Source organism: Chelonia mydas, chromosome 4, assembly GCF_015237465.2.
Source record: "Chelonia mydas isolate rCheMyd1 chromosome 4, rCheMyd1.pri.v2, whole genome shotgun sequence".
NCBI classification, from domain to species: domain Eukaryota; kingdom Metazoa; phylum Chordata; order Testudines; family Cheloniidae; genus Chelonia; species Chelonia mydas.
This window is the reverse complement of record NC_057852.1, coordinates 98,519,891-98,537,028: the sequence shown is the minus strand read 5'-3', so window position 1 is coordinate 98,537,028 and position 17,138 is coordinate 98,519,891. Positions and strand designations below refer to the sequence as shown.

The following is a 17,138-nucleotide window of genomic DNA, read 5'->3' as shown; positions in this document are numbered from 1 at the left end:
GTAGGGTTCTGTCTTTTAGCCTGGAGGTAAAACTGTATCATTCAAAGGATTCTTTGTTTTAATTTTGAGAGCACTTTATGCATTTGTAGAAATTAATAATGTATCATTCACTTGCATGTAATAGATGAAGTAAGCTAAATGAGGATGCCATCAAAGGTCGGGAGGTTACCATGGTTTCTATAATGACTATGGATCTGCTGTCCATTTCTGAACCCCGATGTTATGATAATACAACTTTAATTCCCACTATCTGACTGCTCCTGCCCAAAGGGGCATATCCATATTACCAGTTCACCATTAAGAAAATACAGTGTACATCCCACACTACAGCAATGTTCTCAGGATGGAATGAGCCTACTGAGATGGTTTCTGGCCTAGAAAATCAGTTACCACCAGTGCTCTTTGAAGCTTATTTGTCCCCTTCAGCATTCAACACAATCCCACAAGACACTCAATCAGTGGTAGTTGAAAAGAAAAATAAAGAATGGGCTGAGTTCCTAAAAGAGGTAACAGTAGGATTTTTAAATGGACAGATATCATTGTTGTTCATTATTTAATTCTGAATTTTAACAAAACGCTCTATGTGAAGCCTATCAATTAGATCAAAGGAATAGAAGCCAGAATTCCTGGGGACTATTCTTAGCTCTGTGACTGATTTTTATAGTGTGACTTCGAGAAAGTCACTTAACTTCCAAGTTCCTCAGTTTATATATATATATGAAAAAGAAGAACAATATGCACCTAATTCACAGGGAGTTGAGAGTTTTAATGTTTATAGAGCTCCTTGAGATCTACTAATTAAAGGCATTAGAGAAATGAAAAGTGCTGTTAACAAATAATGTAAAGGTTTGTTAGTGTGTACACGCACTGTTTTCACCGTTTTGTATGTACACCTGCTACACATTGTGTGTATTTAGGTATTATCACAAAATAAATTGTAAAATGTTGACAATAAGTTCATTAAATCTTGGAAGGCAAACTCAGCACAAAGCCAGATGCCCAATCACTAACTTGAGTGATACATATGACCTTGTGCAGGCCTGCAGCAATGGGGTGAATTTCACCCATTTAACACATGGAGGCTGACCCAGCATATATGGGGGACACAGCCTTCCTTCCCTGATAGCTTTGGTTTTTATGTCCATTGAAACCTAACACTTCAGTGTCATTAGACGACTTTTGTGTCTGTCATAACTTATTCATAAGCCATTCTGTATTCTGTAATTTTAGTGACTATGAGTCTAAACAAAGCCAGCTGGATGTTGGCAATGACACCCCTGTAAGGACTCGCCGGCATTCATGGAGACAACAGATATTCCTTCGAGTGGCAACTCCACAGAAAGGATGTGATTCTCCCAGCCGATATGATGGTAAGATCCATATCTGACTGCATGCAAACAGCCCCAAGTGACCGCTGAAGTACTAATCTCCTGTACCTATGTTTGCTCAGTAGGGTGGTGACAATTTAAATAGCTTGAGGAGAACTACCTGTATTAATTTTTGGTTGCTATTTAATCAGCTGCCAGGTGGCTCGTTTCTATTGTCAGTTTCCTAACTGCTTTTGTGTCATAGCATGGCTTACCCAGCTAAGGAGTTTTTATTTTTCAACTATAGGTTATAGCTACAATAATATCTGTGACTGCATTACACCAGCTAGCTAAAGAAAAATGGGGACAGAGGATGGGGCATACCTTGTTATACCTATTTCCTTTAATTAATTCCGTGAAAATAATTGTTTTCTCAGTGATGTCTTTTAGTGCAGAGTGTGGATCACTATGTATCATCAGAAGAAACTACAGTATCACTATGTATTGGCATATTGGTCATAGAACTGAGCTCTCAAAAGCAAAATTCACATCTACCTGGTGCAAAGGGTTGTAACATTTCTGATCACAGTGGAATTGCATCTGCTTAAAACTGGACTGAATTTAGCTCCAACACTGTACCCTCAGTCCATAACATTTGCCTTCTTTTAACCTTCATCTTAAATAGTGATTTGTTATCTCTCTCCTCTTAATTTCTTCCTTTAATTCCTTTAAGGAATCTCAACCGATTTTTAATGGGCTTTTTAAAAGAATAGAATATGGTTGTGGGAAGGGCTGAAAATAAAAAACTCTCTCAGAGAGTAGCTAGTGAATTTTTGCCTACCTCTAATTAGGTGGTGTTCATTACTGTGAATTTCTTAAATCATTTTTAGAAATCTTATAGGGAGTTTCCATAAGGCACATCAAGAACATTGAAAAGGGAGTCTTGTCCCACAAGGCTTATATTATTTTGGAACTAAAAGTTAAACAAGCAAAAACGAAACTGAAGACCATTGTCCATAGAGTCAGGATTTCTGATTTCCAAATGTTAATGCAACATGCAAGAGCAAGAGGAGCCTACAAATAGCATAAAGGGGTTTATATACCTCCTTTGTAATTTTACAGATTTGCTGTATGTTTTTTCTCTAAAGCATCACCCCAAAGCTCACTACTTTCTGTTCCAAGTGCTAAGCACAATTCTTCAACCTGGCCTTCTGTAATAGAAATCTAGCACTTCATAACAAACAAAGACGAATCCTTGCACCTTTTTCCCTGCTGGAAAGAGCGGAGGAATGGGAAAGTCACCATACATGACAGATACCAGTCACACCACTTAATTCATCTCTCACAAGTGCTCAGATACCATGGTGAGGGCACAGTATAAGAGCCTGAGTAGAATAGGTATATAGAGTGCTGCTTAAATTGAGCTATGCAGTGAATCTGCCAAGTTTTGCAAGTTTGACATCCTTGACAGAAATAGTTTTACACATGATTTCAAAGCTCTCCTTTAAAAAAAAGAAATACCACCTAGATTGCCTATTCTAGCTCTTCCTCTGGAGCTTGGCAGTGCACGGCAGCTGCAAGATCCTGTTTTAACAATCTGCAGCTGGATAAACAGAGTAACTGCAGAAATAAGGGAAGCTAAGATGTGAGCAGTAGGTATTAATTAGGGGAACTATTTACATGATTTGGTCACTTTTCCCCCTGTTCTGTGTAATATATGTGAATTTCTTTCTCTTCCCCCATGTATATATCTATTTATGAATAGAAACCAGAGTGTTAAACTCATTCATTTTAGCTTACTATTCACTTTTTCTACTTTGAATTTCATACTAATGTAAGATATTTACCTCTTGTGCATCTCTCACTCCCAAGTGTTTATTATGATGGACAGTTAGGACTAGCTTAGTATATGCACAACTGCTCTACCTTATCTTGACTTCTTTTAAAAGAACTTTTTAACTTCAACAGCAGACAAATTGGTTGACACTATAGTAAAGAACAGAATTATAAGACACAAAGATAAACATGATATGTTGGGAAAGAGTCGACATGGCTTTGGTAAAGGGAAATAATGCCTCACTAATTTGAATTCTTTGAGGATGTCAACAAGCATATGGACAAGAGTGATTCAATTGATACAGGGTACTTGGATTTTCAGAAAACCTTTGACGGGGGCAAACATTAAAGGCTCTTACGTAAAGTAAGCAGTACTCCTGGGGAAATTCTGCACCACTGTGCCGTGCAGAATTTTGCAGAAATTAATGGTTTTTTGCACATAATTTCCTTTCCCCCCACAGAAATGGGCTGCAGTGCTGCTGGTCGCCACTAGGGGTCAGCTGGGTTCTGGGAGGGAGGGGGCTAGTGTCTGGGCTGGGGGGACCATGGCTGGGTTCTGGGAAGGAGGGGGGCTGGTGTTTGGGCTGGGGCGGGCCCACGGCTAGGCTTGAGGGGAGGGGATTTGGGTGTATTGGCTGTGGGGGGCCCTGTGGGTGGACTCGGAGGGAGGGGTTGTGGGTGGCTGGCCCCCCGGCTGGGCTCGGGGGGTGAAGGAGGGTGCAGAGAAACAGGAATTGGGTTGGTCATAGGTGTTTCTTTAACACTCTACTCCTGGGGGAATTCTTGTGTGTGTCTGTGTTGTTAGAGAGACACATGCTGACAGTTTGAAATAAATTACCAAAATGAAACTGGCATGATTATGTAGTATCATTTTGACAAATAACATTTGCAGAATTTTACAATATTCTGTGCAAAAATTTTAATTTTTTGGTGCAGAATTTTTAATTTTTGGTGCAGAATTCCCCAGGAGTAAAGCAGTCATCGGATAAGAGGGAAGATCCCCTCATGGATCAGTAATTGGGTAAAAGATAGGGAATAAAGGTTAGGAATAAATGGACAATTTTCACAGTGGAGAGAGGTAAATAGTGGTGTCCCCAAAGGATCTGTACTGGGTCCAATGCTGTTCAACATATTCGTAAATCATCTGGAAAAAGGGGTAAACAGCAGGGTGACAAAGTTTGCAGACAATAACAAATTACTCAAGATAGTCAAATCCAACACTGACTGTGAAGAGTTACAAAGGGATCTCACAAAACTGGATGACTGAGCAACGAAATGACAGATGAAATTCAATCTTGATAAATGCAGAGTAATGCACATTGGAAAACATAATCCCAACTCTACATACAAATGAGGGGTTTAAATTAGCTTTTACCACTCAAGAAAGAGATCTTGGAGTCCTTGTAGTGAGTTCTCTGAAAACATCTGCTCAATGTGCAGCTGCAGTCAAAAAAGTTAACAGAATGTTAGGAACCATTGGGAAAGGAATAGCTAATAAGATAGAAAATATCATAATGCCACTATATAAATGTATAGCACGCCCCCATCTTGAATGCTATGTGCAGTTCTGGTCACCCCATCTCTAAAAAAGATATATTAGAATTGGAAAAAGTACAGGGAAGGGCAATAAAAATGATTAGGGGTATGGAACTGCTTTCAAATGAGGAGAGATTATAAAAGACTGGGACTCTTCCATTTAGAAAAGAGACAACTAAGAGGGGGAATAGGATAGAGGTCTATAAAATCATGAATGATGTGGAAAAAGTGAGTAAGGAAGTGTTATTTGTCACTTCACATAACAAAAGAACCAGGTTCACCCAATAAAATGAATAGGCAGCTGATTTAAAACAAAGAAAAGGAAGTATTTCTTCACACAGCACACAACGCGCTGTGGAACTTGTTGCCAGGGGATATTGTGAAGGCCAAAAGCATAACTGAGTTCAAAGAAGAATTAGATAAGTTCATAAAAGATAGGTCCATCAATGGCTATAGCCAAGATGGTCAGGGATGCAACCATATGTTCTGGGAGTCCCTAAACCTCTGACTGCCAGATGCTGGGAGTGGATGACAGAGGGTGGATCACTTGATAATTGCACTCTTCTTTCATTCCCTCTGAAGCATTTATCAGTGGGCACTGTAGAAGACAGGATACTGGGCTAGATGGATCATTGGTCTGACCGAGTCTGGCCCTTCTTATGTTCCCCTGAATCCAGCTGAATCCAAGGCAGCTGAGCAAGTGTACTGCCTTCATGTGGTGCCCCTGTCAGTAGCTAAAGTAGATGACACGCGAAATTGGAGCTCAAGTTCTCATTGTAAAATGTGAAAGACAAATCTGGCCACTCACAACTAAGCAACATGGTTTGAATCATAAACTGTAGAAGACATTTAATTGGATTTGGTCAGATAATGAATAGATTTATGAAAATCATCATAGGTTTATGAACATTCTACTAAATAGCAAAATGTATCAAGCAGATGATTTGTTACAATTTATTTGCTCAGCTCTATCAGGCATATATATATATATATATATTTATGTAGCTATAAATAGACACCCTAACACAGTGGTTCCCAGACTGGGGTTCTTGAACCCCTGGGGGTTTGCAAAATGTTACAGGGGGTTCCTGGGAAAAAATTCCCTAATGGCGGCCAGAGGTGTCCCTCGAGGACCCTGGGCAGCACCGGGCCAGCAGCCCGGAGCCCCTGGACTTCCAAAAGCTAAGCAAATCAAAGCAAGCATATCTATCACATTGAGGAGCTTTAAACTTCAAGACTCCTTATAAGAAATGGAAAGGGAGGTGGATATTTTTTTGCTGTTTTTAAAATTAAATAGGCAGCTAGTATTGTTTTTAAAAATTATTATGAAGAACAAGTTTAAGCTTTGTTGTAACCTGCGTTGTTTGCCTGGACTGCTCAAAACCTGAATGCTTGTGTAGGAGGAACTCTTTGAGTTGGCTTCTTAAATACCTTCATACTGTTTCACATCTGATACTCCTTGATGAAACATAGGAGCCTTGTCTTATAACGGGCTTATTCAAAGTGATACAAGCTACGAAAGTGAGATCTTGGAAGAGTGTTGCCGTTTTCATAATGTAATAAAAATACTGTAATGATAAATAATTAGTAATAAATAGTATGTAATAAGCATGTTATTAAAACAAATTTTATATTTCCAAGATCACTGCTTTTATAATGTATACTCAAGTAAAGGAGAAAATCCCTGGAAACACTCATTTTTAGGAGGGGGTTTGTGAGACTGACATTTTAATGAAAAGGGTTCACAGGTTGTTAAAGTTTGGGAACCACTGCCTTAACATAAGGAAGTACTTCTTCATACAATGCACAGTCTACCTGTGGAACTCATTGCCATGGGATGTTGTGAAGGCCAAAAGTATAACTGGGTTAAAAAAAGAATTAGATAAGTTCATTTGAGGATAGGTCCATAAATGGCTATTAGCCAAGATGGTCAGGGATGCAACCCCATGCTCTGGGTGTCCCTAAACCTCTGACTGCCAGAAGCTGGGACTGGATAATGGCGTGGATCACTCTATAATTGCCCTGTTCTTTTCTTTCCCTCTGAAGCATCTGGTACCAGCCACTGTTGGAAGACAGGATACTGGGCTAGATGGACCATTGGTCCAACCCTCTATTGCCATTCTTACGTTCTTATAATATTTTGCACAATTCCTACCTGGATAGGTTTCATGCAATAATAGGGTAATAAACTTTCCTGTTTCATGCTGTAAATTGATTGCAGCAGTTCTGTGACAATGCACTGCATAGGGGATGTGGCCAATGGAAAGGTAGTGTAGCCAGAATGCTTCTGCACTCTAGGAATAGCTAGCTGCCTGAACGGCCTCATAATCTGGGGTAGTGGAAGACAAGCTTGCCCAGACCTGAGAATCAGGTCAGTAGAATTTCAAAAGGATAAAACCAACCATCTTCTATAGAAATTACTCTTAAATCTATAGCATGTAAAAGGTGATTGTCCTTCCTATAGAAGTTCTAAAACAGCCTGAAGAACTGAATATTGCACTTTATACTTGCTGTGTACCAGCTATATGTTGTTTTTAAAAAATATTATGGAAAAGAGTGAGTTCTCTATTAAACTTCATAAGATAAATTGGGTGTGGGTGTAAATGTCACCCGTGGACCCTTTCAAGCTTTACATCTCTAGATCAAAAAATAAAAATAGGCAGATCTAGATAGGAGTGACACTTATTTGAGTAGTCTTGTACAAGCAAATGACCCAGTGAAAGACTTGTTAAAATGAATGTTCTGTTGGTTGCTGCTAGATATACTGCCTTGTTAAGTACCTAATAAAACTATAGTAAATAATAATTAACATAAAGTAGGAAGAACTTATATCTACATCCAGACTTTGGGTGTGATCTTCTAAGATGTTCTAAGATGCTGAGTAGCGTGAGATAAAGGTTTTTTTGACAAATAGATTTTTTTGGTTGAAAAATGCATTTGCCTGTGCTCTGAAAATGGATACAGCCACTAATTAAGAAGATGAAAATATATTAGATACTTTCCTACAACATAGCTTGTCTCAAGTAACAAATCAAAGGCATGTTACTGGGAAGTTTCTGTACGATGAGCGTTGGTTTCATTGGGAGACTCAGCTAGGCTATGAAAACTACAAAGAATAGTTCTTCGAGTGATTGCTCATGTGTATTCCACAGTAGGTGTGCGTCCTCGCCGCGTGCACCGGTGCTGGAAGCTTTTTCCCTAGCAGTACCTGTAGAGGGAGCACTGCTGCACGCCCTGGAGTGGCGCCTCCATGGCGTGGTATAAGGGGAGCTGCGCGCTCCCCCCACCCTCAGTTCCTTCTTGCCGCCAGTGAAGGTGAGTCGGAACTACTCTGCTCCAGCTTAGCTGTAGCTCGTCCCCAGAACTTTTCCGGTCACTTAGTGCTAGTACGTGTTGTTAGTTAGTTCTTTCAGTCAGTTCAGTTAGCTAGAGTACCCAGGCCGGGGCATGCCCTGGGCTTCAAGTCGTGCGACACTTTCAGGCTTTCTATGCCGAGAAGTGACCCGCACGCAGATTGCCTACACTGTTTGAGTGAGACTCACATCAGCAACTGCTGTAAGATTTGTAGATCTTTTAAACCCTGAACAAAAAGGGAAAGAGACATTAGACTCCAGGCCATTCTCATGGAGTCAGTGCTGAACCCGGCTCTGGCGCACTGCGCCGATTCGGCTCCCGGCACCGCAACTTTGGTATGTGGTGACCCTTCGGTGCCTTCCACTAGCCAGCACTGCTCCCCATCTACGGGACACAAGAAGCAGAGGAAAGGCCCGTCATCGTGAGAAAGTAGGGGCAGAGGCTAGACCCATGTCGGGCAGCCCTCGTTCCCCTCCGGCCCCTAGGCCTCCGACTCATGTTGAGCGGAGTAGCCCGGCCGCGTTGGGTCAGGCCTCTCCGGATGTCGAGAGGCCTTGCAAGCGGCTTGAGACGTCATGACCATGCCGGTGCCGCAGGTGTCGGGCCAACGCTCCAGAGGCAAACCGCCGCTGGGCTCCCCACAATCACCCCCAGCTCAGCGCAGGTCTTGGTCAGGAGACCGCTCCCGACCCCGCTTGCTGACCAGCAGTCGTTTGGGATGCAGTCCTCGTGCATCGCCGTCAACGCCTGCTAGACTGTCTGGTTGGGTGCCGTCCAAATGGGGCTCCCGGCACCGCTCCACACTGCGGCACAATTACCGATGTGACCGAGAAAGGAATTGCAGACGGTCACCAAGTCATCGGGGCTACCACAGTCACTCACGGCACAGGCGCCATTGCCGCTCCCAGTCAGACTCCTGCTCTCGCTCCCCGCCGAGACACCGCCCCGCAGCTCGAGGTGTTGATCGACGGCACCGCACCGTCGAAGGTCTGTGCGTCGGAGCAGATTGCGGAGCAGCAGCTGTGAGCGATACCGCTCGTCTGCATTGGGGTTGTGGTCCCGTGGACAGCCGACCTGGAGAACTTGGACCACTTTGCCAAGTAGGCTCGGCGTGTGGACGGCTGCCAACTTTCCAGGAGGACTCCGAGCAGGTTCGAGACTCTGAAAGGGCTAATGGCCTCGGTCTCGAAATTCCCTGTGACAATGGCCAGGGTGTGCCTACAGCTCCTGGGTCACATGTCAGCCCTGTGATTGCCTCCCTTCGGTGAAGGTCCTCCCCAAGCAACATGTCTCGGCCCCATCACTGGACCTAGTGTCCGACGCGTCAGACCTGGGTTGGGAGGCCCATATGGGGACAGTTCAGACCCAAGGGCTGTGGTCGACCATGGAGTTGTCCCTCCACATAAACGTCAGGGAGCTCAGGGTGGTATGCCTGGCGTGTGTGGCTTTCTGTTCACACTTACAGGGCAAGATAATCAGGGTCCTCACGGACAACACGGCCTTGATGTGCTACATCAACAGGCAAGGCGGGACCTGGTCCTCGGCCCTCTGCCAAGAAGCCCTCAGGCTGTGGGACTTCTGTATAGCCCATGACATCTCCCTGAGGGCCTTCCACCTGCTGGGAGCCCACAACACGCGGGCCAATCGTTTGAGCAGGGATTTCTTCTCTCAGCACAAGTGGTCTCTCCACTCAGAGATGGCTCACCAGACCTTCTGAGCATGGAGAATTCCCCAGGTGGACCTGTTTATGACTAAGCAGAACTTTGCCCCCGGTTCTGCTCCAGGGGGGGTTTGGGACGGGGTGCTATCTCAGATGCCTTCCTCCTGCTGTGGTCAGGCCAGTTTCTCTATGCATTCCCCCCCGTTCCCCTCATCAGCAAGGTCCTAGAGAAGGTAAAGTTAGACAAGGCACGGGTCATTTTAATCGCCCCGGCAGTATTGGTACGGGACTCTCATGAGCTTAGTGGTGGCCCCGCCGTGGCCGTTGCCTCTCCGCCTGGACTTGCTCTCCCAGAACCGAGGCCGTCTCCTCCACCCCAATTTAGAGGCTCTCCACCTCATGGCATGGCTGCTCAATGGCTAGGCAGGGAGGAGCAGGCATGTTCAGAAAGGGTCCAACGTGTCCTCCTGGAAAGTCAGCGGCCACCAACACGCCGAGCCTACTTGGCAAAGTGGTCCAGGTTCTCCAGGTGGGCTGTCGAGCGGGGTGTTTCCTTGACGGCTGCCCCGATTCAGCTTATCCTGGATTACCTCCTCCACCTAAGGACCCAGGGCCTGGCCCCCTCCTCAGTCAGGGTGCACCTGGCGACCATATCGGCCTTCCATCCGCCGGTACAAGGTCGTACGATGTTCTCCTATACTTTGACCAGACGGTTCCTCAAGGGATTGGACAGTCTTTTCCCACATGCTAGGTCCCCTGTCCCACAGTGGGATCTAAACTTGGTGGTGTTCTGTCTTACGGGACCCCCCTTCACACCTCTGGCCACGTGCTCCTGGTCTCATCTTTCATGGAAGGTGACCTTCCTGGTTGCCATCACGTCAGCCAGGTGGGTATCGGAGCTCAGGGTTCTGACCTCTGGACCCCCTTACACAGTTTTTCACAAGGATAAGGTCCAGCTCCGCCCACACCCCGCGTTCCTCCCTAAGGTGGTCTCTGCCTTTCACATGAGCCAGGACATCTTCCTGCCTGTCCTCTGTCCCAAGCCTCACGCGTCCAATGAGGAACTCCTCCTCCACATGCTCGATTTGCGTAGGGCGCTGACTTTCTACCTGGAACGGACTAAGCCATTCAGGAAGTCTTCGCAACTATTTATTGTTTCGGCTTAGTGCATGAAGGGGCAGTTGATCTCCACCCAGCGCCTCTCTCGCTGGATCACCTCATGCATCCGCACCTGTTACAATCTGGCAGGAGTTCCCCCCCGGCCACCAATCGTGAAGGCACACTCGACGCGGGCACAGGCCTCGTCAGCTGCCTTCGTGGCCTGCGTCCCAATTCAGGACATCTGTAGGGCCCTGCCTGGTCCTCTGTTCACACATTCACCTCGCACTATGCGACTGTCTCCCAAACCAGGGATGACACTGGTTTCGGTAGGGCTGTCCTCTGTCCCAGGAATCTGTGAACTCCTACCCACCTCCAACAGATATAGCTTGGAATCACCTACTGTGGAATACACATGAGCGATCACTCAAAGAAGAAAAGACAGTCACCTTTTTCCGTAACTGGTATTCTTCGAGATGTGTTGCTCATGTCTATTCCACATCCCGCCTTCCTTCCCCTCTGTCGGAGTTGTCCGGCAAGAAGGAACCGAGGGTTGGGGGAGCGCACAGCTCCCCTTGTACTGCGCCTTGGAGGCACCACTCCAGGGAGGTGCAACGGTGCTCCCCCTACGGGTACTGCTAGGGGAAAAACTTCCAGCACTGGTGCACGTGGCAAGCATGCACACCTGCTGTGGAATAGACATGAGCAACACATCTTGAAGAACACCAGTTACGGAAAAAGGTAACTGTCTTTTTTGCGGTCTGGAGATTTTTTCCATGTTGCAGAATTGGCTTATGGTTGTGTGGGTTTTATCACCATCAACCCAGCATCCAGGAGGTCTGGTTTTGGGATTTAAATTACAATTGCTGAAATGTTGGCAGGTTCCAGTGCAGTTGGTGGGTTACAAAGTGTCAGATTTGAGGCCCTGTAACCCAGTGTGCCAGCATGGCAAGGCATGGTGAAAGGGTTAGCCTCTGACTATCATACAAATTGTGACACCCCTCCTCCCCCCAATCACTCTCATGTTGAGGAAGGGAACATGATGGGGCTTTAGCTTCCATTCAGGTTCTTAGGACAGGTGTGAGAGTGTAGAGGGGACAGGGCCTTCACACTCACCCTCAGGTTGGGCTATTGGTGCCCATTGAGAATGGCACTGAACCAATCCAGACGGGCAGTTCAGCTTGGCTACCCCAATTACATAAAGGTTTTCCAATAAAGTAGCAGCTTCTGCATTGAAATATGCTATGGGGTCTGTGTCTCACTGTTTGTTTCTGTCCACATCAATGTCTTTTGCTATTGTTCACAATCACAAGAACAATCCTGGTGAGTTAGTCTTGTGAAAAATGTGTCCATGAAGCCCTCTTTAATTTCCTTTCTTTTTCTAGTCATCCACGCTGAGCAGGAACATTGCCATGTGACTGTTCCCCAGTCGTACACCAAAAACAGTCTAAGACGTAGTTTGTGGACACAGTGTTTGTAAAGTGTTAGAACAGTTTCAAAAAACAAATTAATACAAAAACATTTGTTTATGGATAAGAGAGCAAAATATGTTGAATAAATTTATTGTGAATAGTTGTAGTCTTTTGAACACTAGATGGTGGTGTTTCTCGTGCTAGAACAGTTGAGAGTTCATATTAAATTTGTATGCTACTGTTTTGTTTTCTCTGTCTTTCTGGTGTTGTGTTCCTAGTGGAAAATGTAGCTTCTGATCTTAGTCCTTTGGTGCATTATGACTTGCTACAGTATTTCTTCTGAGAGCAGAATAATCTGGTTCTTCATTAAATTCTAATCTTTTGTCTGTTTCTAGGGAATGACTAAATCTTCAAATGAAACATCACAAACAATCCTTTGCAAATGTCCAAAAACTTTTAGAATTCCTGGATTTGTAAGTTATGCTTCTCTGAGCCCCAACTTGCAGTCAGATTCACACTGACTGTCCTTGCACCTGTATGGAGCCTAATTGATTGTGCTCAGAAACTGAATGTATAAGGGTCTGCTCCTCTGGATCTAATTTCAGGTGTGGGGGCCTTACTTTGCTAGTTAGCCCTCTTTCTTAAATGGCTGAAAAGATTAAATTCTGGTGCAGCGGTATATTTTCATAGTTTTATTTCCAGTTTCAATTCTTGATTCAGTACATAATTTTTCAGAATTTATCATAATGGCTACATATTCACACAATACATCAAAAATTCTTAGTAGAGATTAACATAAAAATAAAATATCAGGTTGAAATAGACGTGTATATAATCTCCTGGAATAAATGGTGGGGAAACAATCCATTTTTTGTACTGAAAGTATCTTGCTGGCAGCTGTGAGTGGTGTTTTGGGCCCGGTCTACACTATGCAGGGGGATCGATCTAAGATACGCAACTTCAGCTATGAGAATAGCGTAGCTGAAGTCGACGTATCTTAGATCGATTTAGAATCACTTAGTTCGCGTCCTTGCGGCACAGGATTGACGGCCGCCGCTCCCCCGTCGACTCCACTTCCGTCTCTTGCCGTGGTGGAGTTCCGGAGTCAATGGCAGAGTGATCGGGGATCGATTTATCACGTCTACACTAGGCGTGATAAATCGATCCCCAATAGATCGATCACTACCCGCCAATCCGGCGGGTAGTGTAGACGTGACCTTAGTAATAAGAGGGCTAATAAGATTTTTATGACAGCTCTGTCAGTTTCAGATTCGAGAATGAGTGATGATCTGTTTTGGGATGGGTATTATAGTGGGGTATAATATAAGAATAAAACCATAATTTCGGAGAATGAGAAATTCAGTATTGCTTAACAGTACTCAGAATTTCAGATGGAACCAAGAGACTACTCTTCCAAAGTAATTATACAGCTCTTGGAAATCTGACTCCTCACGTGTAAGAATTACTTCAATTTTTTTCAAAAAATTTTTTTCAAAAAATTTCAAAAATTTCAAAAAAAGAAGAATATTAGAAATAAAATCTTTTCATCGGGTTTCCAACTCTGGCAAACTGTAATGGTGCATAAGATGGACTATATTATAGTATTAATATTACAGCATATTGGTCCTAAAAATTACTTCAGCTCTATAGTGTTAGAAAAATCTTGGGGGAATCCTGTTCTTCAAGCTTGCCAGTTTATTTGGTAAGTGGATAAACAAAGCCTATTTCAGTTTTTTCATTTATGGAAAAAACCAAAACATTAGCAACTATTTGTAAAAATACTCATAAATTCATTTAGCAACAGTGCATAATGGCAAATATTGTAAGGATTGTATTTTATTTCTATATTTTGTGCACATAACTCAGAAATTGTATACAATTTGAGTCAGTGAATTATTTATTTGAAACTTTCTTCCACCACTGTTTTAATAGCCCTTGTTTTCCTGCAGAGAGAAGTATTATGATTTGTTTCTTGGGTTACAATAGTTAGAAATCCTAGTATAAATATGTAGTATGAGATTTTACTATTACCTAACTATAAGAAGTCTTGTCTTCTTATGTTTTGTAGCTTTATTTACCACAAAACCTTCCTCAAAGAAAATTTCTTCTCTACCTTAGTCTTACTTAAAATCTGTTTTGGGCTATATCTGCGCTTAAAATGCTACAACAGCACATCTGTGCAACTGCAGCACTTCAGTGTAGATGCTACCTACACCGACAGGAGGGATTATCCTATCAGCATAGGTAGTTCACCTCCCCAAGTGACGGTAGCTAGGTCGATGGAAGAATTCTTCCATCCACATAACACTGTCTATATGAGGACCTAGGTCGGCTTAACTAGGCTGGTCAAGGGTATGGATTTTTCACAACTCTGAGCAACATAGTTATGTTGACCTAATTTTCTAGCATAGATCAGGTCTTAGAGTACTGCACACAGCTGGACCCATGGGGAAGAAAATTCTAAGGCCCATTTCATTCTGCATTTCCTAATTATAATACTTTATTTAGAGAAGACGAAGTGTATGTAACTGTTTTGTTCAGCTGTGAACTCCGTGAAAAATATTTCAACTCGGCAGAAGGCTAGTAGTCAGAGAGGTTTATTTTCTAGATTCCACTCTTTTATGATAATTAGTTGCTCCAAGGGTGAGTCACACCCTCTGCCGGATGCCTTAAACTTGATGGGTCCTACTCATTAACATACTTTGGAATGTACCTTGTTTTTTGGAGCCCATGTAATGTATTGTCTTTTCAAAGGAGACAGATCTTTTTGAAATAGCTTTAGTCTCAAAACTCAGGGTATGTCTACACTTACATTTTATAGCGCTCCAACTTGCTGGCTCAGGGGTGTGAAAAATCAACCCCCTGAGCGCAGCAAGTCTGAGTGCTTTAAAGCGCGAGTGTGGACAGGCTCCAAGCGCTGGGAGCCACGCTCCCAGCGCTTGGAGCTAATCTCCTTGTGGAGGTGGATTACCAGGAGGTCTCCCAGCGCTTGCGCGTGACCACACTTGCACTTCAAAGCGCTGCCACGGGAGTGTTCCCGCGGCAGTGCTTTGAAGTTTCCAGTGTAGCCATATCCTCAGAACAGTTAAGCTGAGAGCTGACATTGGAACAAAAGAGTTTAGAGTTTGAAATATTTGAGAGACAAGTAGGGTGAGGTAATGTCTTTTATTGGGCCAACTTCTGTTGCTGAGAGAGACAAGCTTTTGAGCTTATAGAGAGCTCTTCTTCAGTTTTCTTCCCTTCAGACACATACTTGTTGATAGCTTTCATGTGCCCACATTGACCCGCTGGGCAGGATTATGGGTGTAGATTTTGCCACTTGTAATCCACTGGGATCTGACAGCTGGTGTGCCCATTGAAATGCCTGGGTTTTAATTTGTGAAGTTTTAATAACATAGGCAAATGAGGTGATTTTGTAAGCAGAATATAGTATTGTTTTGGCAGAATATAGCAAGTTCTTGGCTAAAAAACAAAACAAAAAAAAAAACAAAACAGTTTCCCAGTGCTGATATTTAAACAGCTATCTTAACATATTCAGATTTTCAAAAGCTCCTCATTTAGCCATTCAATTGTCTCCCTCCCCACCTCTTTAGAGCAGTGTATGAGACTAAAGGAATTTGTTACTTAATGTGGCTCCAGTTTTTGACTCTCCTGGAAGCAAAAGGACTCTATTTTAGCTATATGGGCTTTATAGCATCTGTTGAAGACTTAAACTCCAGACATGTATGTAAAATAATGCAAAATGCTGTACTTGTACATCTATGGTTATAGCAGTAGGTGCAGTTTCTCTTTGATTTTGTATTACAGTATTAGTTGAATAGCATGTTGTGATCATGTATGAAAGAAACTGTTGAAATACAAAAAAAAATTATTATTTTAAAGTGGGAGAAGTGCAGCAAGAGAAGGTATGAATATTCTAGTGCACAAAAGAGAAAACTCCTTGGAATAGTCCTCTCCGAGTTCAGACCAAGGCATGTCTTGCTTAGTTTATAAACTCTGAAAAGGTCACATGTCCATGGGGATATTGCTATAAGATAGCAATTGTTTTTTTCTGGTTTTGTATTCATGGACACCCCAGAGGGCAAGTTTAATAGGAGCAGGAATCAAACCCAGCTCTTCCACATATCTCTGTACAACATTATCCTTAGGCCTCCAGGCAAAACGTCAAATTATAGAGCCATATAACAATTCTGTCGTCTGTAACAGGCTTACCAATGTAACATTTAACACTCTAAGTTAAATTTAAACTTCCTCCCCCTAATTTTCTTTAAAACAAATAACAACAAAACCCTCTTTTCTATCTAAAATGTTATGGTCTCTAACTGGATACAAATCTTATTCTGGATATTTGAGGTTAATTGAACTATGTGCCTCTGAGGGAATATTTTTTTAAAATAGGCTTTTTGGTAAAGTCATATTTAAAAAATGAGATTGTGTGACCAAGAAACTACTGGTGAATACAACAGAATCGTTCATATTGATAACTGGAATTGGGAACTCATTTTATTTTTTGAAAAAAGGTTGAAGGCAAAATTTTAGTTACTTGTTATGAAAGTATGAATCTCTGTGAGGTCCCAGCGATGTTCTCTATTTCTGTGTCGCTTCTTTTGAAGCTTATAAAGTCTAGTGGCATAGGCTGCAAATTCAGTTACTCTAACAGACAAATATTGTTTGACTTCATTTGGCAATACTGTACTGTAGTGCCTCTTTTCTGATATTTTGTGGCCTATTATTTTGTCTCTCTCATCTTTGTGCATGAGTTTGTTTAGTCTTCTCAGGGCAGGAGCTTGTTAATGCATATAATGAATTAACTCCACCCACATGCAGCTCAAGGGATTGGTCTGGATATAGGAGGTGGAGCTGCTGCACAGAGTCCATTCCAGCCTATAGGCAGACAATTGTGCAGGGGATGTAGTCTATCAGATAAGAATAAAC

The 17,138-nt window shown here is 43.0% G+C and overlaps 1 protein-coding gene and 1 long non-coding RNA gene across 4 annotated transcripts in view; one reads left to right on the top strand and one right to left on the bottom strand.

Annotated features, from left to right (window-relative positions):
* The window catches only part of TBC1D1 (TBC1 domain family member 1), a 207,408-nt gene that overhangs the window by 116,867 nt on the left and 73,403 nt on the right, over nucleotides 1-17,138 (top strand). For all 3 annotated transcript variants that reach the window (XM_037897936.2, XM_027822175.3, XM_027822174.3), the window contains one exon: nucleotides 1,231-1,370. In XM_037897936.2, coding sequence (XP_037753864.1) covers nucleotides 1,231-1,370 — 140 coding nt within the window. The remainder of the gene's footprint in view (nucleotides 1-1,230; nucleotides 1,371-17,138) is intronic.
* On the bottom strand, nucleotides 236-15,797 carry LOC122465362. The gene is made up of 3 exons (XR_006290146.1): nucleotides 14,995-15,797; nucleotides 2,511-2,515; nucleotides 236-246 (listed from the first exon to the last, which is right to left on the bottom strand). It is a non-coding gene; the product is annotated as an uncharacterized LOC122465362 (long non-coding RNA).